Source organism: Leuresthes tenuis, unplaced genomic scaffold (genome assembly GCF_036924035.1).
Source record: "Leuresthes tenuis unplaced genomic scaffold, fLeuTen1.0.hap1 SCAF_17, whole genome shotgun sequence".
Classification (NCBI taxonomy): Eukaryota; Metazoa; Chordata; class Actinopteri; order Atheriniformes; family Atherinopsidae; genus Leuresthes; species Leuresthes tenuis.
Window position 1 is genome coordinate 638346 of NW_027325371.1, and position 25899 is coordinate 664244.

General features: G+C 50.2%; 1 protein-coding gene across 8 annotated transcripts in view; it reads left to right on the top strand.

Annotated features, from left to right (window-relative positions):
• The first annotated feature begins 380 nt into the window (after window positions 1–380).
• Window positions 381–25899, top strand: part of arhgap27l (Rho GTPase activating protein 27, like) — a 55610-nt gene continuing 30091 nt past the window's right edge. For 7 of the 8 annotated variants that reach the window (XM_072369678.1, XM_072369680.1, XM_072369684.1 and 4 more), the window contains exons 1-3: window positions 381–487; window positions 13677–13797; window positions 15089–16038. In XM_072369678.1, the coding sequence (XP_072225779.1) occupies window positions 13764–13797; window positions 15089–16038 (984 nt within the window). In that variant the 5' untranslated portion in view covers window positions 381–487; window positions 13677–13763. Of the gene's footprint in view, window positions 488–810; window positions 1816–13676; window positions 13798–15088; window positions 16039–25899 lie in introns of those variants that run through there. The other variant, XM_072369679.1, reaches the window with a different exon arrangement.

Genomic DNA, 25899 nt, shown 5'->3' on the forward strand with positions numbered 1-25899 from the left:
AAGAAACAGTACAGAACTGTTCCTGCTGCACTGACTGTGGAGCAGCTGAGTCCTGAAGGCATTTAACTCCAGAACTGCAGAACTCATTTGTCTCAGTTCACACTGCAGACTGCTGTAAAGGAGTTTATAAAGTGTGCTGATACAATCAAATTTAAAGACAACAGATATTAAAACTGAACCACTCAAATAATCCTCAGATTGTTTTATTCTGCTTTCGTTGTGGCTGATGCACCACCTCCAGACCGCCACCAGGGGGTGGCACTGAGCTGCAGAGACTGAGCTGCAGAGGCCTTTCTGCAGAGCAGGATGTACTGGCAGGCAGAGAGGAAGAGAAGGAGGAAGAGGAGGACAAGCCTGGGCAGGCAGGTTGGATGGAGGTGGGGCCAGAGAGACAGGAACCTGTTTGAGTGATTCAGAGTCAGCCCTTCAAGAACAGAAGAGAGGAGAAAAACTGCAGCAGGATGGTTGGATCTGACTTTAACTGCAGGTAGAACACAACAAACTCTGTCTGTCTATGGATGGAGCTGGAAATGCTTTTGGTTTTGTGTTTTGTTTGATCATGTTGTGAGTTTCTGTGTTTGTAAGTTCTGTCTGGCTGGTTTTGGACTTTGAATTTAAAACCGTTCACAGAAAAAGTCTAAAAGTAAACACGGTTTATGTTGAACTTGTAAAACCAACATTACGGGGACGGATTTTGGCCTTTGGACTTGACTTTAAGTGAAGCTCAGGGTTTGGTGTGCAAGTGTTTGCGTGTGTGGCTGGTATGTGTGGTCGGGTGTGTTTAACCCAGAGAAAAACACTGTGTCCTGTTTTCAGCCTGCAGACTGAGCCTATATGGAGCTCACAGATCTGGACGAATATTACAAAAGAACAGAGTTCTACCAGCTCCAAAAGCAGAACATTAAGAGCTCACGGCAGGGGTAGAAACCAGGTCGAAACAGAGTAGAAAGGCACAGTAAACTCCTGCTGTGAGGTTCTGCCGGACCTGCAGCTCGCAGGGTAACTCTGGAGCTTCCTTCTGAGCTACAGACCCGATAATTCAGCCAGCTGACGAACCCTGAACTCATTGGGATCAATGGCTGCTCAGTTTCACCGCAGCAGCTGGCAGAATACTTCGTGAATGAGGAGTTTTAAGGACGCCAGCTTCTTCCTTCAGCGCTGAACCGCTGCAGCGGGCTCTCTGACACCCCAGATCAGAACCACTTCAGAACCTCCGGAGAAGCTTTAGATGCTCCTTCATGCAGGGAGACGATGGCAGCCTCCTGCCTCTGAATCTCCACCAAACCTCAGCTTCAGATGCTGCAGTCACTGTTCCCCCAAAATGGGAAGTTCAGTCTCTTTTGCTTTGATATTAAGATATAATATGATATAAAATCTCTCGTCGTTAGTTACAAAGTTCAGTGAACTGAAGAATAAGTGAGCTGATAGTGTTCTGCCAGAGCTTTCTTTGGTGTTTTATAATCATGACTCTAAACTAAATCTGACTTCAAACTGCTGTTTTGTCTTTTCTTCTCCGTCAGAAGTTGGATTTTTACCGTTTGACACATTTCTGGTGAAAACAAACCTCACATATCACCACACATTGGCTTTATAGAGCCAACATGGGACGTAGGAATGGCATCACGAGTTCTCAGCGGTGTCCTCATCCACCCAGCTGCCGCTACGCCCTGCGGCCAACAGCCAGCCGTTCTCTGCTGGACCCCTGATGACCGTAGGCCTGTTTCAGCAGTTCTTAGGTTCTTCTTTGAGTTTTCAGACGTCCTTAATCAGGCTTTTGGGGTCATTGAGAAGAGAAGGCAGCTGTAAATGTAAAAGGTGAGGTGCTATTCAAGGTGCTTGACCAGGGTTTGCAACCACCCAATAGCTTGTTGAGCTCCCTTTGGAGGTGTGGGGGATATTTGGGAGGTTTTACAGAGGAGGCCATTTAAAAAGCTGAGCAGGTCTTCCAGATCTGAGCAAAGTTATGGAGGTTTTTAAGCAGTTCGCTGGGACCCTCGAAGAGTTCTGGAGTCTTGGAGGAGTCTGTAGAGAAGACTACTTAGAAGATTACTTAAAAACGTATTAAAGAACAGATTTTAGTGGTTCGTCAGCAGGTGTTGGGATCGGAGGAGCTTCAGCATGTTCTAAAGGTTCTGCGGCGGACCCAATCAGGGCGATGACAGTCATGGACACATGGTACTGTTGCCTGGGCAGGTTGGACTGAAACTTAAAGGAGAAATTAGGTTTTTTTTAAAACCTAAACCTTTTCTGGCATAAAATACGTTCATCTACTCACCGATAGCCGCCAATAACAACAACACAGCAGCTATGAGCTAACAGCAGCTATGAGCTAACAGCAGCTATGAGCTAACAGCAGCTATGAGCTAACTGAGCTATGAGCTAACAGCAGCTATGAGCTAACAGCAGCCATGAGCTAACAGAGCTATGAGCTGACAGCAGCCATGAGCTAACAGCAGCTATGAGCTAACAGAGCTATGAGCTAACAGAGCTATGAGCTAACAGCAGCTATGAGCTAACAGCAGCTATGAGCTAACAGCAGCTATGAGCTAAAAGAGCTATGAGCTAACAGCAGCTATGAGCTAACAGCAGCTATGAGCTAAAAGAGCTATGAGCTAACAGCAGCTATGAGCTAACAGCAGCTATGAGCTAACAGCAGCTATGAGCTAAAAGAGCTATGAGCTAAAAGAGCTATGAGCTAACAGCAGCTATGAGCTAACAGAGCTATGAGCTAACAGCAGCTATGAGCTAACAGCAGCCATGAGCTAACAGCAGCCATGAGCTAACAGAGCTATGAGCTAACAGCAGCTATGAGCTAACAGCAGCCATGAGCTAACAGCAGCTATGAGCTAACAGAGCTATGAGCTAACAGCAGCTATGAGCTAACAGAGCTATGAGCTAACAGCAGCTATGAGCTAACAGAGCTATGAGCTAACAGCAGCTATGAGCTAACAGCAGCTATGAGCTAACAGAGCTCTGAGCTAACAGAGCTATGAGCTATGAGCTAGCAGGCAGGAGGCCCCACATGAGGCAGTTTGAGGAGCCTTGGTGGATCCAGACAGTTAGAGGTCCTTAAAGAGGTTCCTGGAGGCCCCCACATGAGGCAGTTTGAGGAGCCTTTGTGGATCCAGACAGTTGGAGGTCCTTAAAGAGGTTCCTGGAGGCCCCCACATGAGGCAGTTTGAGGAGCCTTGGTGGATCCAGACAGTTAGAGGTCCTTAAAGAGGTTCCAGGAGGCCCCCACATGAGGCAGTTTAAGGAGCCTTGGTGGATCCAGACAGTTAGAGGTCCTTAAAGAGGTTCCAGGAGGCCCCCACATGAGGCAGTTTGAGGAGCCTTGGTGGATCCAGACAGTTAGAGGTCCTTAAAGAGGTTCCAGGAGGCCCCCACATGAGGCAGTTTAAGGAGCCTTGGTGGATCCAGACAGTTGGAGGTCCTTAAAGAGGTTCCTGGAGGCCCCCACATGAGGCAGTTTGAGGAGCCTTGGTGGATCCAGACAGTTAGAGGTCCTTAAAGAGGTTCCAGGAGGCCCCCACATGAGGCAGTTTGAGGAGCCTTGGTGGATCCAGACAGTTAGAGGTCCTTAAAGAGGTTCCAGGAGGCCCCCACATGAGGCAGTTTAAGGAGCCTTGGTGGATCCAGACAGTTAGAGGTCCTTAAAGAGGTTCCAGGAGGCCCCCACATGAGGCAGTTTGAGGAGCCTTGGTGGATCCAGACAGTTGGAGGTCCTTAAAGAGGTTCCAGGAGGCCCCCACATGAGGCAGTTTAAGGAGCCTTGGTGGATCCAGACAGTTAGAGGTCCTTAAAGAGGTTCCAGGAGGCCCCCACATGAGGCAGTTTGAGGAGCCTTGGTGGATCCAGACAGTTGGAGGTCCTTAAAGAGGTTCCAGGAGGCCCCCACATGAGGCAGTTTAAGGAGCCTTGGTGGATCCAGACAGTTGGAGGTCCTTAAAGAGGTTCCTGGAGGCCCCCACATGAGGCAGTTTGAGGAGCCTTGGTGGATCCAGACAGTTAGAGGTCCTTAAAGAGGTTCCAGGAGGCCCCCACATGAGGCAGTTTGAGGAGCCTTGGTGGATCCAGACAGTTAGAGGTCCTTAAAGAGGTTCCAGGAGGCCCCCACATGAGGCAGTTTGAGGAGCCTTGGTGGATCCAGACAGTTAGAGGTCCTTAAAGAGGTTCCTGGAGGCCCCCACATGAGGCAGTTTGAGGAGCCTTGGTGGATCCAGACAGTTAGAGGTCCTTAAAGAGGTTCCTGGAGGCCCCCACATGAGGCAGTTTGAGGAGCCTTGGTGGATCCAGACAGTTAGAGGTCCTTAAAGAGGTTCCAGGAGGCCCCCACATGAGGCAGTTTAAGGAGCCTTTGTGGATCCAGACAGTTAGAGGTCCTTAAAGAGGTTCCTGGAGGCCCCCACATGAGGCAGTTTGAGGAGCCTTGGTGGATCCAGACAGTTAGAGGTCCTTAAAGAGGTTCCTGGAGGCCCCCACATGAGGCAGTTTAAGGAGCCTTGGTGGATCCAGACAGTTGGAGGTCCTTAAAGAGGTTCCAGGAGGCCCCCACATGAGGCAGTTTGAGGAGCCTTGGTGGATCCAGACAGTTAGAGGTCCTTAAAGAGGTTCCTGGAGGCCCCCACATGAGGCAGTTTGAGGAGCCTTGGTGGATCCAGACAGTTAGAGGTCCTTAAAGAGGTTCCAGGAGGCCCCCACATGAGGCAGTTTGAGGAGCCTTGGTGGATCCAGACAGTTAGAGGTCCTTAAAGAGGCTCCTGGAGGCCCCCACATGAGGCAGTTTGAGGAGCCTTGGTGGATCCAGACAGTTAGAGGTCCTTAAAGAGGTTCCAGGAGGCCCCCACATGAGGCAGTTTGAGGAGCCTTGGTGGATCCAGACAGTTAGAGGTCCTTAAAGAGGTTCCAGGAGGCCCCCACATGAGGCAGTTTGAGGAGCCTTGGTGGATCCAGACAGTTAGAGGTCCTTAAAGAGGTTCCAGGAGGCCCCCACATGAGGCAGTTTGAGGAGCCTTGGTGGATCCAGACAGTTGGAGGTCCTTAAAGAGGTTCCAGGAGGCCCCCACATGAGGCAGTTTGAGGAGCCTTGGTGGATCCAGACAGTTAGAGGTCCTTAAAGAGGTTCCAGGAGGCCCCCACATGAGGCAGTTTGAGGAGCCTTGGTGGATCCAGACAGTTAGAGGTCCTTAAAGAGGTTCCTGGAGGCCCCCACATGAGGCAGTTTAAGGAGCCTTGGTGGATCCAGACAGTTAGAGGTCCTTAAAGAGGTTCCAGGAGGCCCCCACATGAGGCAGTTTGAGGAGCCTTGGTGGATCCAGACTGGCGTCACATGTTCTGGGGAAACTCAGCTGTTGATTTATGACCTGAGCTCAGTTATTTCTGTGCTGCTGTTTGTGAGACTGAGCGTGACCACACCCACGCTCACCCGCAGGGTGAAGGTTGAACGCACTTCAGATGTACTCTGCTCCGATTGGCTGCTGGGCTCATGATGTCACATGACACAGTGTCAGCGGGGATCTCTTCATGTTTTCTTTCCTCTGCTCTGATTGGTCGGTGGCCAAGCCACAAACCCTCGAGCTCGGCTTGATGATTGACGGCTGAGTTTATTTTGTGCGCGCGTGCGTGCGCGCGCGCGCGCGTGCGTGCGTGCGGGAGTGTCACATACCAGCCTGGCAGAGTGGGAGTGGTTGAGCGACAGACAAACAGAGAGAAGCAGAAAGGGAAGGGGGGGAGGGGCGGCTGCATTCCAACACATCGGAGCCTCAGACACACCTGAAGCTCACCTGAAGCTCACCTGCTCAGGTGTGTTTGTGCTGCGTTTAAACAGCAGTGACCCTTCAGTTCAGAACAAACTGTACAAGCAGGAGTTAAACGTCACGTGTTCGTATGAGACGTGTTTCTCATGACGACAAAGGTTGAAGTTTCTATGAGCTTCAGCACCTCCGAGGCCATTTTCCTGCTTCAGAGCCTCAGAACAGCCCCAGAGTCCGACTGAGAGCCTCCTGCTTTGTGCAGCAGAACTTTGGCCCAGCCTGTTCAGGTTCTAAAGGGTAAAAGATTTCCTAAAAGCACAAAGAGGTAAATGAGAGATTGTGTTCAGGAAAACATTCAAGCTTTTTCCAGACATCCTCCTCTGAACATCAGAGTTTGTTCCTCTCCTCTGTGAACACAACTCCTGCTTCTTCTCATCAGAACCAAACTGCTGATCCAGATAAATTCACAAAAAGCCTCTGACAGAATGAACCAACAGGGCTCTGCTTTCTCTTCCTGTTTAAATGGTTCAAACCTGCAACCGAGCCGGTTCTGGATGATGCTGGACCGTGTTGGACCCACCATCGGACTGTCTGTTTTCAGATGCTTCAGTAACTCTCCAGCTCTTTGGGTTCCTTCTCCAGCTCTTTGGGTTCCGTCTGCAGCTCTTTGGTTCCGTCTGCAGCTCTTTGGTTCCGTCTCCAGCTCTTTGGTTCCGTCTCCAGCTCTTTGGTTCCGTCTGCAGCTCTTTGGTTCCGTCTCCAGCTCTTTGGTTCCGTCTCCAGCTCTTTGGGTTCCGTCTCCAGCTCTTTGGTTCCGTCTCCAGCTCTTTGGTTCCGTCTCCAGCTCTTTGGTTCCGTCTGCAGCTCTTTGGTTCCATCTCCAGCTCTCTGGTTCTGGATCCAGCTCTTTGGGTTCCGTCTCCAGCTCTTTGGGTCTGTCTTCAGCTCTTTGGTTCCGTCTCCAGCTCTTTGGTTCCGTCTGCAGTTCTTTGGTTCCGTCTGCAGCTCTTTGGTTCCGTCTCCAGCTCTTTGGGTTCCGTCTCCAGCTCTTTGGTTCCGTCTCCAGCTCTTTGGTTCCGTCTCCAGCTCTTTGGTTCCGTCTCCAGCTCTTTGGGTTCCGTCTCCAGCTCTTTGGTTCCGTCTCCAGCTCTTTGGTTCCGTCTCCAGCTCTTTGGTTCTGTCTCCAGCTCTTTGGTTCTGTCTGCAGTTCTTTGGTTCCGTCTGCAGCTCTTTGGTTCCGTCTCCAGCTCTTTGGGTTCCGTCTCCAGCTCTTTGGTTCCGTCTCCAGCTCTTTGGGTTCTGTCTCCAGCTCTTTTGGTTCTGTCTCCAGCTCTTTGGTTCCGTCTCCAGCTCTTTGGTTCCGTCTCCAGCTCTTTGGTTCCGTCTGCAGTTCTTTGGTTCCGTCTCCAGCTCTTTGGTTCCGTCTCCAGCTCTTTGGTTCCGTCTCCAGCTCTTTGGTTCCGTCTGCAGTTCTTTGGTTCCGTCTGCAGCTCTTTGGTTCCGTCTCCAGCTCTTTGGGTTCCGTCTCCAGCTCTTTGGTTCCGTCTCCAGCTCTTTGGTTCCGTCTGCAGTTCTTTGGTTCCGTCTGCAGCTCTTTGGTTCCGTCTCCAGCTCTTTGGGTTCCGTCTCCAGCTCTTTGGTTCCGTCTCCAGCTCTTTGGTTCCGTCTCCAGCTCTTTGGTTCCGTCTCCAGCTCTTTGGTTCCGTCTGCAGTTCTTTGGTTCCGTCTGCAGCTCTTTGGTTCCGTCTCCAGCTCTTTGGGTTCCGTCTCCAGCTCTTTGGTTCCGTCTCCAGCTCTTTGGGTTCTGTCTCCAGCTCTTTTGGTTCTGTCTCCAGCTCTTTGGTTCCGTCTCCAGCTCTTTGGTTCCGTCTCCAGCTCTTTGGTTCCGTCTCCAGCTCTTTGGTTCCGTCTGCAGTTCTTTGGTTCCGTCTCCAGCTCTTTGGTTCCGTCTCCAGCTCTTTGGTTCCGTCTCCAGCTCTTTGGTTCCGTCTGCAGTTCTTTGGTTCCATCTCCAGCTCTTTGGGTTCCATCTCCAGCTCTTTGGGTTCCATCTCCAGCTCTTTGGGTTCTGTCTCCAGCTCTTTTGGTTCTGTCTCCAGCTCTTTGGTTCCGTCTCCAGCTCTTTGGTTCCGTCTCCAGCTCTTTGGGTTCCGTCTCCAGCTCTTTGGTTCCGTCTCCAGCTCTTTGGTTCCGTCTCCAGCTCTTTGGGTTCTGTCTCCAGCTCTTTGGGTTCCGTCTCCAGCTCTTTGGTTCCGTCTGCAGTTCTTTGGTTCCGTCTCCAGCTCTTTGGTTCCGTCTCCAGCTCTTTGGTTCCGTCTCCAGCTCTTTGGTTCCGTCTGCAGTTCTTTGGTTCCGTCTGCAGCTCTTTGGTTCCGTCTGCAGTTCTTTGGTTCCGTCTGCAGCTCTTTGGTTCCGTCTCCAGCTCTTTGGGTTCCATCTCCAGCTCTTTGGGTTCCATCTCCAGCTCTTTGGGTTCCATCTCCAGCTCTTTGGGTTCCATCTCCAGCTCTTTGGGTTCTGTCTCCAGCTCTTTGGGTTCCGTCTCCAGCTCTTTGGTTCCGTCTGCAGTTCTTTGGTTCCGTCTCCAGCTCTTTGGTTCCGTCTCCAGCTCTTTGGTTCCGTCTCCAGCTCTTTGGTTCCGTCTGCAGTTCTTTGGTTCCGTCTGCAGCTCTTTGGTTCCGTCTCCAGCTCTTTGGGTTCCATCTCCAGCTCTTTGGGTTCCATCTCCAGCTCTTTGGGTTCCATCTCCAGCTCTTTGGGTTCCATCTCCAGCTCTTTGGGTTCCGTCTTCAGCTCCAGTTCCAGGTTACTGGAGGAGGTGATGGTTACCGAGCTGGAGGAGGTGATGGTTACTGAGCCGGAGGAGGTGATGGTTACCGAGCTCTCAGAACAAAAGGATAAACAGGAAACCACCGGTACAGAGACAGGATTCCTTAGAGGATTCAGCTTCTGTTTAAAAAGAGTTTTGCAGGAAAAAATGAGGAAAGAAGAGCTGAAACTGAGGAAGAAGTATGAAATAAATAGACCAGTCATGTGAAGCTGCTTCTGAAGCTAAAACATCCTCCACCCTCTGCAGGCTGAGGATGAGCTGCTGAAGGAGGAGAGGATGGAGGGGGAGGTGGGGAGGCTGTCACAGTTTGTTCTGGAGAAGAGATCTGAGATCCAGGTGCATCAGCTCTGACTCACCTGAGGTCAGAGGATCAGGAAAGGGGCAGAAAGGGAACCAGAGCTGAATGAGACGTGTCTGCACTGAGCCTCAGTTATTGATCTGTTATCGGGGATTTTTGGGGAACACTCGGCTCTGAACGCATCCACACAGGCCACACTATTGTTCGTCCACAAAGGCAGGAAGCACACACACACCAGTGTGTGATGTCATGAAGGGGTGGGGTCTGCAGCGATGTGGGCGGGGCTTACAGCAGACAGGAAGAGCCGACGCTTCCCTCTGTAAACAGAACCGGCCTGAGATCAGCCTCCTGCCATTGTTCTGTGCCTGGCTCAGAGGCTGCCGGGCAGGAAAGCTGTGTGTGTAACAGCCTCCCATCAACTTCATTCTGAGGGGTTCCAGTCTGATGTGATCAGGACGGACCAGAACCATCAGACTGAGCACGACCACAGGGTTGCATTCCGGCTGTATTCAGGCTGTATTCCAGCTGTATTCCGGCTGTATTCAGGCTGTATTCAGGCTGTATTCAGGCTGTATTCAGGGTGTTTTCAGGCTGTTTTCCAGCTGTATTCAGGCTGTATTCAGGCTGTATTCAGGCTGTATTCCAGCTGTATTCAGGCTGTATTCTGGCTGTATTCCAGCTGTATTCAGGCTGTCTTCAGGGTGTATTCAGGGTGTATTCAGGCTGTTTTCCAGCTGTATTCCAGCTGTATTCAGGCTGTATTCAGGCTGTATTCAGGGTGTATTCAGGCTGTATTCAGGCTGTTTTCTGACTGTATTCAGGCTGTATTCCGGCTGTATTCTGGCTGTATTCTGGCTGTATTCTGGCTGTATTCTGGCTGTATTCCAGCTGTATTCAGGCTGTATTCAGGCTGTTTTCTGACTGTATTCAGGCTGTATTCAGGCTGTATTCCAGCTGTATTCCAGCTGTATTCCAGCTGTATTCAGGCTGTATTCAGGGTGTATTCAGGCTGTATTCCAGCTGTATTCAGGCTGTATTCAGGCTGTATTCAGGCTGTATTCAGGCTGTTTTCTGACTGTATTCAGGCTGTATTCCAGCTGTATTCCGGCTGTATTCTGGCTGTATTCTGGCTGTATTCCAGCTGTATTCAGGCTGTATTCAGGCTGTTTTCTGACTGTATTCAGGCTGTATTCTGACTGTATTCCGGCTGTATTCAGGCTGTTTTCTGACTGTATTCAGGCTGTATTCTGACTGTATTCCAGCTGTATTCCGGCTGTATTCAGGCTGTATTCAGGCTGTATTCCAGCTGTATTCCGGCTGTATTCAGGCTGTATTCAGGCTGTATTCAGGCTGTATTCAGGCTGTATTCCGGCTGTATTCTGGCTGTATTCTGGCTGTATTCTGGCTGTATTCCAGCTGTATTCAGGCTGTATTCAGGCTGTTTTCTGACTGTATTCAGGCTGTATTCTGACTGTATTCCAGCTGTATTCCGGCTGTATTCCGGCTGTATTCAGGCTGTATTCAGGCTGTATTCAGGCTGTATTCCAGCTGTATTCAGGCTGTATTCCAGCTGTATTCCAGCTGTATTCAGGCTGTATTCAGGCTGTATTCCAGCTGTATTCCAGCTGTATTCCAGCTGTATTCAGGCTGTATTCAGGCTGTATTCCAGCTGTATTCCAGCTGTATTCTGACTGTATTCAGGCTGTTTTCAGGCTGTTTTCAGGCTGTTTTCCAGCTGTATTCAGACTGTATTCAGGGTGTTTTCAGGCTGTATTCCAGCTGTATTCAGGCTGTATTCAGGCTGTTTTCCAGCTGTTTTCCAGCTGTATTCCGGCTGTATTCTGGCTGTATTCCGGCTGTATTCCAGCTGTATTCAGGCTGTATTCAGGCTGTATTCCAGCTGTATTCCGGCTGTATTCTGGCTGTATTCTGGCTGTATTCTGGCTGTATTCTGGCTGTATTCAGGCTGTATTCAGGCTGTATTCCAGCTGTATTCCGGCTGTATTCTGGCTGTATTCTGGCTGTATTCCGGCTGTATTCTGGCTGTATTCTGGCTGTATTCCAGCTGTATTCAGGCTGTTTTCTGACTGTATTCAGGCTGTATTCTGACTGTATTCCAGCTGTATTCAGACTGTATTCAGGCTGTATTCCAGCTGTATTCCGGCTGTATTCTGGCTGTATTCTGGCTGTATTCTGGCTGTATTCTGGCTGTATTCCAGCTGTATTCAGGCTGTTTTCTGACTGTATTCTGGCTGTATTCCAGCTGTATTCAGGCTGTTTTCTGACTGTATTCAGGCTGTATTCTGACTGTATTCCAGCTGTATTCAGACTGTATTCAGGCTGTATTCCAGCTGTATTCCGGCTGTATTCTGGCTGTATTCTGTCTGTATTCCGGCTGTATTCTGGCTGTATTCTGGCTGTATTCTTGCTGTATTCTGGCTGTATTCCGGCTGTATTCAGGCTGTATTCTGGCTGTATTCAGGCTGTATTCAGGCTGTATTCAGGCTGTATTCTGACTGTATTCCAGCTGTATTCAGGCTGTATTCAGGCTGTATTCAGGCTGTATTCAGGCTGTATTCCAGCTGTATTCCGGCTGTATTCCGGCTGTATTCAGGCTGTATTCAGGCTGTATTCAGGCTGTATTCTGACTGTATTCCAGCTGTATTCAGGCTGTATTCAGGCTGTATTCAGGCTGTATTCAGGCTGTATTCCAGCTGTATTCCGGCTGTATTCCAGCTGTATTCCGGCTGTATTCCGGCTGTATTCAGGCTGTATTCAGGCTGTATTCAGGCTGTATTCAGGCTGTATTCAGGGTGTTTTCAGGCTGTATTCCAGCTGTATTCTGACTGTATTCAGGCTGTATTCAGGCTGTATTCTGACTGTATTCCAGCTGTATTCAGGCTGTATTCAGGCTGTATTCAGGCTGTATTCAGGCTGTATTCCAGCTGTATTCCGGCTGTATTCCGGCTGTATTCAGGCTGTATTCAGGCTGTATTCAGGCTGTATTCTGACTGTATTCCAGCTGTATTCAGGCTGTATTCAGGCTGTATTCAGGCTGTATTCAGGCTGTATTCCAGCTGTATTCCGGCTGTATTCCAGCTGTATTCCGGCTGTATTCCGGCTGTATTCAGGCTGTATTCAGGCTGTATTCAGGCTGTATTCAGGCTGTATTCAGGCTGTATTCAGGCTGTATTCAGGCTGTATTCCAGCTGTATTCCAGCTGTATTCAGGCTGTATTCAGGCTGTATTCAGGCTGTATTCAGGCTGTTTTCAGGCTGTTTTCAGGCTGTTTTCCAGCTGTATTCAGACTGTATTCAGGGTGTTTTCAGGCTGTATTCCAGCTGTATTCTGACTGTATTCAGGCTGTATTCAGGCTGTATTCCGGCTGTATTCAGGCTGTATTCAGGCTGTATTCCAGCTGTATTCAGGGTATTTTCCGGCTGTATTCAGGCTGTATTCCGGCTGTATTCAGGCTGTATTCCAGCTGTATTCCAGCTGTATTCCGACTGTATTCAGGGTGTTTTCTGGCTGTATTCCAGCTGTATTCAGGCTGTTTTCTGGCTGTATTCCAGCTGTATTCAGGGTGTTTTCTGGCTGTATTCCAGCTGTATTCTGACTGTATTCCAGCTGTATTCAGGCTGTTTTCTGGCTGTATTCCAGCTGTATTCAGGGTATTTTCTGGCTGTATTCTGGCTGTATTCAGGGTCACTCTGAGTGAAAACAAGAGAAGAAGAAAAGCTTCATGCAGGACTCAAGCTTTGGTGGCTCAGAACCACCTGACACATCAGCCCTGGGCAGCGTTTAATAACAGAGTCCCACAAGGTGACGGGAAACTAGAAACCTGAGGCGTGAAGAGATTGTTTGTGTGAAACGATGTGAAATGGCTGATTCTGGGGTGGGTTCTGGTTCTGTCCAGAGACTTCACACCTGGTTCATCTTCAAATAATTTGGGGCACGTTTTTTCCCTGAAACTAAACATTTGAACAGTTTCTGCCTAATTTCGGTTTGATCATGTTTCAGTGAAACACTGCAGCCGTTTCCATGGAAACAAGTAAAGAAGTGAGGCTGATCAGAACTGTAAATACCTCTTTTCTTCCACCTCTGTGAGGGCTTATCATCACTCTCTCAGGTGGAAGACTTTTATCTCTACGTATGAAGTCCTGAAACGTCGTCACGGAAACACTTTGCTGCAGAACTGAAGAAGAGCTGCGTGTTTCTGAAGGCATGAAGCGCTGAAGCGTGTTGTGTTCAGGCCGGTCGGACTTGTTCTGACATGAAGACGCAGACAAACTCGTGTCGTTCCTGATGGTTTCTGTGTGCCAGCAGCTGTCGTTATCCAAGGAATTTGCTTCTTTTCAGGCGTCTGCTTTGATTCCTCGCATTCAGAGTTTGTTCCCGTTTGAATTCAGAGGAAAAGATCAAGTGTTGTTGCTGTGTGAAGTCAGAGAAATGATCATGTGGGCTGAAAGGTTCCTGCCTGAGAGCCTCGCTGGGTCCGGTCCAAACAAATCACAGCAAAACCAAAGAGGTGCAAAAACACTCTAAACAGCCCAACATCTGCACTTCAGTGCTCTAAGGAGCAAAATGGGGCCAGATTAGGCCCAAAGGTGTCAGAGAGAGGGGAAACGTGAACATAAAGGCACCAGAACCACAGACAGAACCTGTTCTGAAAGAGACACAAACGGAACAAAGGTTCCAGATTAAAGAGGAGATCCAAATCAACACAAACAGAAGTTTGGACGTGTGCTGCCTGGATAAAGAGGAGCTCAGTTATTTGTGTTTTTCTTTCTTTCAGGACGCAGGATCAGGGCTGACCTTTGACCCCTCACCTTCAGAGAGATTTACCTGAGGGGCGGGGCCTGTGGAGCTCGGAGTCGTCATAATGGCAGCGACCTCCTCCTCGCTGCTCAGCAGAGGTGAGTTCTGTTGTTGAACTGGTCTGGAGTCGGCTCAGAGTGCTGCTAAACATCTGGAAACATCTGCTTTCTGAGGCCGAGGATCCACCTTAATGATGTCAGAACAGAACCAAACAAATAAAACCACCACCTTTAAAGTAGAAGCTGCACAGAACAGAACCAAACAAATAAAACCACCACCTTTAAAGAAGAAGCTGAACAGAACCAAACAAATAAAACCACCACCTTTAAAGTAGAAGCTGCACAGAACAGAACCAAACAAATAAAACCACCACCTTTAAAGTAGAAGCTGAACAGAACCAAACAAATAAAACCACCACCTTTAAAGTAGAAGCTGAACAGAACCAAACAAATAAAACCACCACCTTTAAAGAAGAAGCTGCACAGAACCAAACAAATAAAACCACCACCTTTAAAGTAGAAGCTGCACAGAACAGAACCAAACAAATAAAACCACCACCTTTAAAGTAGAAGCTGAACAGAACCAAACAAATAAAACCACCACCTTTAAAGAAGAAGCTGCACAGAACCAAACAAATAAAACCACCACCTTTAAAGTAGAAGCTGCACAGAACAGAACCAAACAAATAAAACCACCACCTTTAAAGAAGAAGCTGCACAGAACCAAACAAATAAAACCACCACCTTTAAAGTAGAAGCTGAACAGAACCAAACAAATAAAACCACCACCTTTAAAGAAGAAGCTGCACAGAACCAAACAAATAAAACCACCACCTTTAAAGTAGAAGCTGCACAGAACAGAACCAAACAAATAAAACCACCTTTAAAGAAGAAGCTGCACAGAACAGAACCAAACAAATAAAGAACCAAACAAATAAAACCACCTTTAAAGAAGAAGCTGCACAGAACCAAACAAATAAAACCACCACCTTTAAAGTAGAAGCTGAACAGAACCAAACAAATAAAACCACCACTTTTAAAGAAGAAGCTGAACAGAACCAAACAAATAAAACCACCTTTAAAGAAGAAGCTGAACAGAACCAAACAAATAAAACCACCTTTAAAGAAGAAGCTGAACAGAACCAAACAAATAAAACCACCTTTAAAGAAGAAGCTGAACAGAACCAAACAAATAAAACCACCTTTAAAGAAGAAGCTGAACAGAACCAAACAAATAAAACCACCACCTTTTAAAGAAGAAGCTGCACAGAACGACCTGCTGTGCTGTTGGTTCTGACCCGGTTTCACTGTGATGCTTTAACCTCTGTAAGACCTGATCTGAGTTTGTGTTCAGCTGTCTTTGTAATAACATCTGGACCTGTCCTTCCAGGTCTGGGTCTGGTCCTGGTGGAGTTCGAGTACAAGTACGAGGGTCGGGATGGGGACCTGGTCTCCATCAAACCCAACGAGCGCTATGTCCTGCTGGCTAAGACCAACGACCACTGGTGGCAGGTCCGGAACGACCGCAGCTCCAAGCCCTTCTACATCCCGGCCAAGTACGTCAAGGAGCTGCCGGCGGACTTCCCCTCACCTCTGGACTTCACCGATCCACCCAGTCCTGAACCGGTGCTGCATCCTGTGGTGACCCCAGTGCCCGTTCCTGTTCCGGTCCCAGTGCCGGTTCCAAAGCCTCTGGAGGAGCCCAGTGGGACCAGAACCAAAGGCGATGAGGTGACAATCCGCCTCAGATCCGATGCTTCTACCAGGTACCTCAAGAACGAAAACCGCATGTCCACATTCGGAGTCCCGCTGGACTTACAAGACATGACAGCTGTGGCGGCACCGTCCTCGAGGCACCCCAGCAACCCTCCTGCTGGAGCGGCAGAGACCGGGTCCGCAGGAACCCGCAGGACTACAAACATGGCTGACAGCAAAAAGCAGCCCCTCCTGCCGGGGCTGCTGGAGGACCACCAGGACTCTGGGAAACCCCGGGTTCCCAGCTTCAGTCCAGCAGACCCCCAGTCCACAGCCCGGCCCCAGACCCAGCCCATCCCGGTGGAGATGCCGGTGGTGCCCCCGCACAGCCTCCACAACGCCTCCTTATCGCCCGAGGGTCGCCATGACAACCAAGAGCGGCCGATACAGCCGGAGGAGGAGGAGGAGGAGGAGGTGGCGGAGGAGGAGATGAGCGTGGAGGAGGAGGATTCCCTGAGAGAGGAAGACTCAAACCACATCTACGAGTCCATCCAGGACCTGAACCTGGACCTGGAGTCTCTGGTTGGAGGAAGAGAGAGTCCAGGAGCACCGCCTGAGCCTCCACCTGCTCCACCCAGCTCACAGGTAAGATTTAGTAGGAAAACACCCCCAACTGGACCCGGGTCCCGTCTGTGGGTCAGACAGAACCTCATTAGACCAAACTCTGGGTCGGGACTCTTTGGCCTTTAAAGAGTCACCGAGATGAGGCAGAGCTGCTGGTTTGAGCCCGGTTTGGTTCTGAAGCAGATAAAAGCCTCTGAGTAACCAGCAGAATCAGTTCCTGAGTCCGACAGGTAGGGAAACATCCGGGGCTTTCAGTGAAAGTCAGGAACAGAACGGATGCAGAAAAGATGAAGGAGATTTAGTCGGTTTAGTCAAACGGAAACAGAGTTTCTTTTGTTCTTTTCATTTTAGCAGGAAACGAAGCTTTTGTTTCTCTCAGAGATGTTGAGCCACTGATGACCCACACTCAGAGTGGTCCCTGAACTCACCACGGCATGTCTGAGTCTCCGGTTCTGGTCGGGTTGGACTCCGGCCGATAATGAGGAGCAGATCAGCCGGTTCCTCATCCGAGATGCTCAGAGGTCGGCCGTTTCCTGCAGCGTCCACACAGGAAGCACGAAGAAGAAAAGGCTGCTTCCTCTTTTTATTTTCATCACAGCGGAAACAAACTGCTGACCTTTGACCTCCAGACATGAAGCAAACCGAGCCAGAGGAAGTAATGGGGTTTAAGTTAAATTTCTAAATGAGTTTATTAAGTTTGATCCAGCCGGTGGTGAGCAGAGGGTTCCTGGTTCTAATCCCGGCCGGTTCTGTCTGTGTGGAGGCTGCAGGTTCTCCGGGTTCTCCGGGTTCTCCGGGTTCTCCGGGTTCTGACCCCGCCTCTGACCCACTTACAGCTGGGATAGGCTCCACCCCCATGACCCTGAGTTGGATTGTACGGGTAAAGATGTTTGATTCGTTCATGCTAAGTTTTTACTTTTTATTGATTTGGTATTTGTTCCTTCTTTATTTAAAATCCTAATAATCTTTTAAAAGAGTAAAAGTGGATGGAAACTTCCAGCAGCCCTGACCCACAGCTGCTGGTACTGGAGCTGGTTGTGCCCGGTTCAGGGTCTGTGTGGGTCTGCTGATGTAAAAGCAGGATGTGATGAGGTCAGCAGGATGCAGTGATGTCACTGCCTGCAGGATGTGTTCGAGGCAGGCAGGAAATGGCGAGAGAACGGCGCTGCAGCGACGCCTGCAGGACGGAACAGGAAGCGGCCGCAGCAACCCGACCACTGTGGGCTGGTCTTACTGCTTTGACTTTGCTGAAACGTTTAATTAAAAGACTGAAACAAGTTCCAGTTTGAACTCTTGTAACAGTTCAGATCAGCTTCACTTCTTTATATTTCTCCATTAAAACAGGAAGCAGCTGCAGAGATTCACTGAAACATGTTAAACATGGATATAAACCCAGAATCTGAGGCAGAAACAGAGTTTTTCTCAGTTCTCAGCAGCTTTAAAGTGAATCTCTGGTCTGAGCTCCTTTATTCTCCAACACAGCCTGAACCCTCTGAGACAAGCTTTCTGTCATTTCTTTAAGGAGTCTTCAGGAATAGTTCTCCAGGCTTCTTGAAGGACATCCCAAAGCTCTTCTTTGGATGTGGGCTGCCTTTTGTTCCGTTCTCTGTCAGATGATCCCACACTGCTTCAATAATGTTGAGGTCCGGGCTCTGGGGAGGATTCATCCCTCCATAAGACCTGCTGCCACTGATTTTCAGTCCACATCTTGTGTCATTTGGCACAGCTCAGCCTTTTCTCCCTGTTTCCCTTCCTTAAGAACGGCTTCTTGGCTCTGGACCTCTGGGTCAGCCTGTTTTCTGCAGCCTGTTTTCTGCAGCCTGTTCTCTGCAGCCTGTTCTCTGCAGCCTGTTTTCTGCTGCCTGTTTTCTGCAGCCTGTTTTCTGCAGCCTGTTTTCTGCAGCCTGTTTTCTGCAGCCTGTTTTCTGCAGCCTGTTTTCTGCAGCCTGTTCTCTGCAGCCTGTTTTCTGCAGCCTGTTCTCTGCAGCCTGTTTTTTGCAGCCTGTTTTCTGCAGCCTGTTTTCTGCAGCCTGTTTTCTGCAGCCTGTTTTTTGCAGCCTGTTTTCTGCAGCCTGTTTTCTGCAGCCTGTTCTCTGCAGCCTGTTTTCTGCAGCCTGTTCTCTGCAGCCTGTTTTCTGCAGCCTGTTTTCTGCAGCCTGTTTTCTGCAGCCTGTTCTCTGCAGCCTGTTTTCTGCAGCCTGTTCTCTGCAGCCTGTTTTTTGCAGCCTGTTTTCTGCAGCCTGTTTTCTGCAGCCTGTTTTCTGCAGCCTGTTTTTTGCAGCCTGTTTTTTGCAGCCTGTTTTCTGCAGCCTGTTTTCTGCAGCCTGTTTTCTGTGTGACTGCAGCCTGTTTTCTGCAGCCTGTTTTTTGCAGCCTGTTTTCTGCAGCCTGTTCTCTGCAGCCTGTTTTCTGCAGCCTGTTTTCTGCAGCCTGTTCTCTGCAGCCTGGTTTCTGCAGCCTGTTTTCTGCAGCCTGTTTTCTGCAGCCTGTTTTTTGCAGCCTGTTTTTTGCAGCCTGTTTTCTGCAGCCTGTTCTCTGCAGCCTGTTTTCTGCAGCCTGTTTTCTGCAGCCTGTTCTCTGCAGCCTGTTTTCTGCAGCCTGTTTTCTGCAGCCTGTTCTCTGCAGCCTGTTTTCTGCAGCCTGTTTTCTGCAGCCTGTTTTCTGCAGCCTGTTTTCTGCAGCCTGTTTTCTGCAGCCTGTTCTCTGCAGCCTGTTCTCTGCAGCCTGTTTTCTGCAGCCTGTTCTCTGCAGCCTGTTTTCTGCAGCCTGTTTTCTGCAGCCTGTTCTCTGCAGCCTGTTCTCTGCAGCCTGTTTTCTGCAGCCTGTTCTCTGCAGCCTGTTTTCTGCAGCCTGTTCTCTGCAGCCTGTTTTCTGCAGCCTGTTTTCTGCAGCCTGTTCTCTGCAGCCTGTTTTCTGCAGCCTGTTCTCTGCAGCCTGTTTTCTGCAGCCTGTTTTCTGCAGCCTGTTTTCTGCAGCCTGTTTTCTGCAGCCTGTTCTCTGCAGCCTGTTTTCTGCAGCCTGTTCTCTGCAGCCTGTTTTTTGCAGCCTGTTTTCTGCAGCCTGTTTTCTGCAGCCTGTTTTCTGCAGCCTATTTTTTGCAGCCTGTTTTCTGCAGCCTGTTTTCTGCAGCCTGTTCTCTGCAGCCTGTTTTCTGCAGCCTGTTCTCTGCAGCCTGTTTTTTGCAGCCTGTTTTCTGCAGCCTGTTTTCTGCAGCCTGTTTTCTGCAGCCTGTTTTTTGCAGCCTGTTTTTTGCAGCCTGTTTTCTGCAGCCTGTTTTCTGCAGCCTGTTTTCTGTGTGACTGCAGCCTGTTTTCTGCAGCCTGTTTTTTGCAGCCTGTTTTCTGCAGCCTGTTCTCTGCAGCCTGTTTTCTGCAGCCTGTTTTCTGCAGCCTGTTCTCTGCAGCCTGTTCTCTGCAGCCTGTTTTCTGCAGCCTGTTCTCTGCAGCCTGTTTTCTGCAGCCTGTTTTCTGCAGCCTGTTTTCTGCAGCCTGTTTTCTGCAGCCTGTTTTCTGCAGCCTGTTTTCTGCAGCCTGTTTTCTGCAGCCTGTTCTCTGCAGCCTGTTCTCTGCAGCCTGTTTTCTGCAGCCTGTTCTCTGCAGCCTGTTCTCTGCAGCCTGTTTTCTGCAGCCTGTTCTCTGCAGCCTGTTTTCTGCAGCCTGTTCTCTGCAGCCTGTTTTCTGCAGCCTGTTTTCTGCAGCCTGTTTTCTGCAGCCTGTTCTCTGCAGCCTGTTTTCTGCAGCCTGTTTTCTGCAGCCTGTTTTCTGCAGCCTGTTCTCTGCAGCCTGTTCTCTGCAGCCTGTTCTCTGCAGCCTGTTCTCTGCAGCCTGTTTTCTGCAGCCTGTTCTCTGCAGCCTGTTCTCTGCAGCCTGTTTTCTGCAGCCTGTTCTCTGCAGCCTGTTTTCTGCAGCCTGTTTTCTGCAGCCTGTTCTCTGCAGCCTGTTCTCTGCAGCCTGTTCTCTGCAGCCTGTTTTCTGCAGCCTGTTCTCTGCAGCCTGTTTTCTGCAGCCTGTTTTCTGCAGCCTGTTTTCTGCAGCCTGTTTTCTGCAGCCTGTTCTCTGCAGCCTGTTTTCTGCAGCCTGTTCTCTGCAGCCTGTTTTCTGCAGCCTGTTTTCTGCAGCCTGTTTTCTGCAGCCTGTTTTCTGCAGCCTGTTTTTTGCAGCCTGTTCTCTGCAGCCTGTTCTCTGCAGCCTGTTTTCTGCAGCCTGTTTTCTGCAGCCTGTTTTCTGCAGCCTGTTCTCTGCAGCCTGTTTTCTGCAGCCTGTTCTCTGCAGCCTGTTTTCTGCAGCCTGTTTTCTGCAGCCTGTTCTCTGCAGCCTGTTCTCTGCAGCCTGTTCTCTGCAGCCTGTTTTCTGCAGCCTGTTTTCTGCAGCCTGTTTTCTGCAGCCTGTTTTTTGCAGCCTGTTCTCTGCAGCCTGTTCTCTGCAGCCTGTTTTCTGCAGCCTGTTTTCTGCAGCCTGTTTTCTGCAGCCTGTTCTCTGCAGCCTGTTCTCTGCAGCCTGTTTTCTGCAGCCTGTTTTCTGCAGCCTGTTTTCTGCAGCCTGTTCTCTGCAGCCTGTTTTCTGCAGCCTGTTCTCTGCAGCCTGTTTTCTGCAGCCTGTTTTCTGCAGCCTGTTTTCTGCAGCCTGTTCTCTGCAGCCTGTTTTCTGCAGCCTGTTCTCTGCAGCCTGTTCTCTGCAGCCTGTTTTCTGCAGCCTGTTCTCTGCAGCCTGTTCTCTGCAGCCTGTTTTCTGCAGCCTGTTTTCTGCAGCCTGTTTTCTGCAGCCTGTAAAGTGTTTCCTGAACAGAAAACACACAAACTGCAGCTCCCAGAGGACCTGATCACACAGATTACACTGAGTGAGAGAGAGGCTCAGCAGAAGCTCCACAAAGTGTTTCAGCAAAGAGAAGGAGAGTTCCAGGAGAGTTCCAGGAGAGTTCCAGGAGAGTTCCAGGAGAGTTCCAGGCTTCTCCAGGACATTCCAGGACATTCCAGGACAAAGCCTCAGCCTTGTGAAAGACTTGGTCTTCCTTAAGTTCAAGCTGAAGGGGTTCCTGAGACGTTTCCTCAGAGAAATCTTGGATACTTGGAGGAGATCCAGGAGCAGACTCCATGAAACCTGGAATTCCCCTGGAACTAAGCCTTTAATGTCCGGTTCCACCTGCTGCGGCACATTTCTGACTTCAGTGCACCTCTGATCAGGTATGTGAAGCCAGAGGAGAACAGACTTGGAGTCATTTCTTTTTCCATAAAACCGCTTGTTTAGAATAATTTTTTCTTCTTATTGTTTCACCAAAGAAATGAAAAGTTCAGAGAAATATTTTCCACTGAATTCGTTCTCAGTGAAGGTTAAAAAGAAGGTTCTTCTGGTCCTTTTAGGACGTCTCAGAAGTCAGAGGACTCCTTCCTGGAGTTAAATCCTTAAAAATGTTGCACGAGTCATTTCGAGGCGTCCTGGAGAAGGTGGAGTAGATGCAAGTGGAAGGTCTGACTGTCCGTTGGAGGGTTTCCTGAACATATGGAGACGGTTTCTGGATCTGTGGAGACCATCAAAGGCTTATCGATGGTGCTGAGTCAGTTGTTTGGTGCTTGAATTCCAGGACTGATTAAAGGAGATTGAATCGATCCAGGCAGAGGTTCCTGGAGTCCTTCAGGAGCTTTAGGACCCAGAAGAAGCTGGAGCATTAAACTGAGCAATTTCATACAAAGGGCTGTCCACCAGGGAGGGGTGGAGCTACATATGATTAGGGGCGGGGCTAAAGGCGGTATGAAGCGGCTGCAGACGGGTTCTTAACAGACGGATAAACTTCTGATGGAAGTCGATACAGAGCAGACTTCAGTCACACCGACACAGCCACAGGTGCATTATGGGTAAGTGATTAAAGCTGAAATGGCTGCTTTTTACGCTTCAATCCTTCCACTGTGAATAAACCGGTGACGGCTGCTGCGTCCAGCTTCAGAAACGCCAGAGTGGACCAGAGTAAAGGTTTGAGAAAAGAAGAGGAGACAGAGTCCGTTCAGGTTAATGTGTAACCAGGTGATTATAGTCGGCTCTGTTAAACATTCAGAGAAGGAACGCGTGGTCCTGATCAGCTGCTCGCAGGTCTGCTGCATCCGAGGAAAATATCACCCAGAAACAGATCCTCAGATCCTCAGGGCCCTGAAGAAGAGTCAAACCAACCCACAGATCCTCAGGGGCCCTGAAGAAGAGTCAAACCAACCCACAGATCCTCTGGGGCCCTGAAGAAGAGTCAAACCAACCCACAGATCCATCAGAGGCCCTGAAGAAGAGTCAAACCAACCCACAGATCCTCAGGGGCCCTGAAGAAGAGTCAAACCAACCCACAGATCCTCAGAGGCCCTGAAGAAGAGTCAAACCAACCCACAGATCCTCTGGGGCCCTGAAGAAGAGTCAAACCAACCCACAGATCCTCTGGGGCCCTGAAGAAGAGTCAAACCAACCCACAGATCCTCTGGGCCCTGAAGAAGAGTCAAACCAACCCACAGATCCTCTGGGGCCCTGAAGAAGAGTCAAACCAACCCACAGATCCATCAGAGGCCCTGAAGAAGAGTCAAACCAACCCACAGATCCTCAGGGGCCCTGAAGAAGAGTCAAACCAACCCACAGATCCTCAGGGCCCTGAAGAAGAGTCAAACCAACCCACAGATCCTCTGGGGCCCTGAAGAAGAGTCAAACCAACCCACAGATCCTCTGGGCCCTGAAGAAGAGTCAAACCAACCCACAGATCCTCAGGGGCCCTGAAGAAGAGTCAAACCAACCCACAGATCCTCTGGGCCCTGAAGAAGAGTCAAACCAACCCACAGATCCTCAGGGGCCCTGAAGAAGAGTCAAACCAACCCACAGATCCTCAGGGCCCTGAAGAAGAGTCAAACCAACCCACAGATCCTCTGGGGCCCTGAAGAAGAGTCAAACCAACCCACAGATCCATCAGAGGCCCTGAAGAAGAGTCAAACCAACCCACAGATCCTCTGGGCCCTGAAGAAGAGTCAAACCAACCCACAGATCCTCTGGGGCCCTGAAGAAGAGTCAAACCAACCCACAGATCCTCAGGGGCCTGAAGAAGAGTCAAACCAACCCACAGATCCTCAGGGCCCTGAAGAAGAGTCAAACCAACCCACAGATCCTCTGGGGCCCTGAAGAAGAGTCAAACCAACCCACAGATCCATCAGAGGCCCTGAAGAAGAGTCAAACCAACCCACAGATCCTCTGGGCCCTGAAGAAGAGTCAAACCAACCCACAGATCCTCTGGGGCCCTGAAGAAGAGTCAAACCAACCCACAGATCCTCTGGGGCCCTGAAGAAGAGTCAAACCAACCCACAGATCCTCTGGGGCCCTGAAGAAGAGTCAAACCAACCCACAGATCCATCAGAGGCCCTGAAGAAGAGTCAAACCAACCCACAGATCCTCTGGGCCCTGAAGAAGAGTCAAACCAACCCACAGATCCTCTGGGGCCCTGAAGAAGAGTCAAACCAACCCACAGATCCTCAGAGGCCCTGAAGAAGAGTCAAACCAACCCACAGATCCTCTGGGCCCTGAAGAAGAGTCAAACCAACCCACAGATCCTCTGGGCCCTGAAGAAGAGTCAAACCAACCCACAGATCCTCAGAGGCCCTGAAGAAGAGTCAAACCAACCCACAGATCCTCAGAGGCCCTGAAGAAGAGTCAAACCAACCCACAGATCCTCTGGGGCCCTGAAGAAGAGTCAAACCAACCCACAGATCCTCAGAGGCCCTGAAGAAGAGTCAAACCAACCCACAGATCCTCAGGGCCCTGAAGAAGAGTCAAACCAACCCACAGATCCTCAGGGGCCCTGAAGAAGAGTCAAACCAACCCACAGATCCTCTGGGCCCTGAAGAAGAGTCAAACCAACCCACAGATCCTCAGGGCCCTGAAGAAGAGTCAAACCAACCCACAGATCCATCAGAGGCCCTGAAGAAGAGTCAAACCAACCCACAGATCCTCAGGGGCCCTGAAGAAGAGTCAAACCAACCCACAGATCCATCAGAGGCCCTGAAGAAGAGTCAAACCAACCCACAGATCCTCAGGGGCCCTGAAGAAGAGTCAAACCAACCCACAGATCCTCTGGGCCCTGAAGAAGAGTCAAACCAACCCACAGATCCTCAGGGGCCTGAAGAAGAGTCAAACCAACCCACAGATCCTCAGGGGCCTGAAGAAGAGTCAAACCAACCCACAGATCCTCTGGGGCCCTGAAGAAGAGTCAAACCAACCCACAGATCCTCTGGGGCCCTGAAGAAGAGTCAAACCAACCCACAGATCCTCAGGGGCCCTGAAGAAGAGTCAAACCAACCCACAGATCCTCGGGGGCCCTGAAGAAGAGTCAAACCAACCCACAGATCCTCTGGGGCCCTGAAGAAGAGTCAAACCAACCCACAGATCCTCTGGGGCCCTGAAGAAGAGTCAAACCAACCCACAGATCCTCTGGGGCCCTGAAGAAGAGTCAAACCAACCCACAGATCCATCAGGGCCCTGAAGAAGAGTCAAACCAACCCACAGATCCTCAGGGGCCTGAAGAAGAGTCAAACCAACCCACAGATCCTCAGGGCCCTGAAGAAGAGTCAAACCAACCCACAGATCCTCAGGGGCCCTGAAGAAGAGTCAAACCAACCCACAGATCCTCTGGGCCCTGAAGAAGAGTCAAACCAACCCACAGATCCTCTGGGCCCTGAAGAAGAGTCAAACCAACCCACAGATCCTCAGGGGCCTGAAGAAGAGTCAAACCAACCCACAGATCCTCTGGGCCCTGAAGAAGAGTCAAACCAACCCACAGATCCTCAGGGGCCCTGAAGAAGAGTCAAACCAACCCACAGATCCTCAGGGGCCCTGAAGAAGAGTCAAACCAACCCACAGATCCTCTGGGCCCTGAAGAAGAGTCAAACCAACCAACAGATCCTCAGGGGCCCTGAAGAAGAGTCAAACCAACCCACAGATCCTCTGGGCCCTGAAGAAGAGTCAAACCAACCCACAGATCCTCTGGGCCCTGAAGAAGAGTCAAACCAACCAACAGATCCTCAGGGGCCCTGAAGAAGAGTCAAACCAACCCACAGATCCTCTGGGCCCTGAAGAAGAGTCAAACCAACCCACAGATCCTCAGGGCCCTGAAGAAGAGTCAAACCAACCCACAGATCCTCAGGGGCCCTGAAGAAGAGTCAAACCAACCCACAGATCCTCAGGGGCCTGAAGAAGAGTCAAACCAACCCACAGATCCTCAGGGGCCCTGAAGAAGAGTCAAACCAACCCACAGATCCTCAGGGGCCCTGAAGAAGAGTCAAACCAACCCACAGATCCTCTGGGCCCTGAAGAAGAGTCAAACCAACCCACAGATCCTCAGGGGCCCTGAAGAAGAGTCAAACCAACCCACAGATCCTCTGGGGCCCTGAAGAAGAGTCAAACCAACCCACAGATCCTCAGGGGCCTGAAGAAGAGTCAAACCAACCCACAGATCCTCAGGGCCCTGAAGAAGAGTCAAACCAACCCACAGATCCTCAGGGGCCTGAAGAAGAGTCAAACCAACCCACAGATCCTCTGGGCCCTGAAGAAGAGTCAAACCAACCCACAGATCCTCTGGGGCCCTGAAGAAGAGTCAAACCAACCCACAGATCCTCAGGGCCCTGAAGAAGAGTCAAACCAACCCACAGATCCTCAGGGGCCTGAAGAAGAGTCAAACCAACCCACAGATCCTCAGGGCCCTGAAGAAGAGTCAAACCAACCCACAGATCCTCTGGGGCCCTGAAGAAGAGTCAAACCAACCCACAGATCCTCAGGGCCCTGAAGAAGAGTCAAACCAACCCACAGATCCTCAGGGGCCTGAAGAAGAGTCAAACCAACCCACAGATCCTCTGGGCCCTGAAGAAGAGTCAAACCA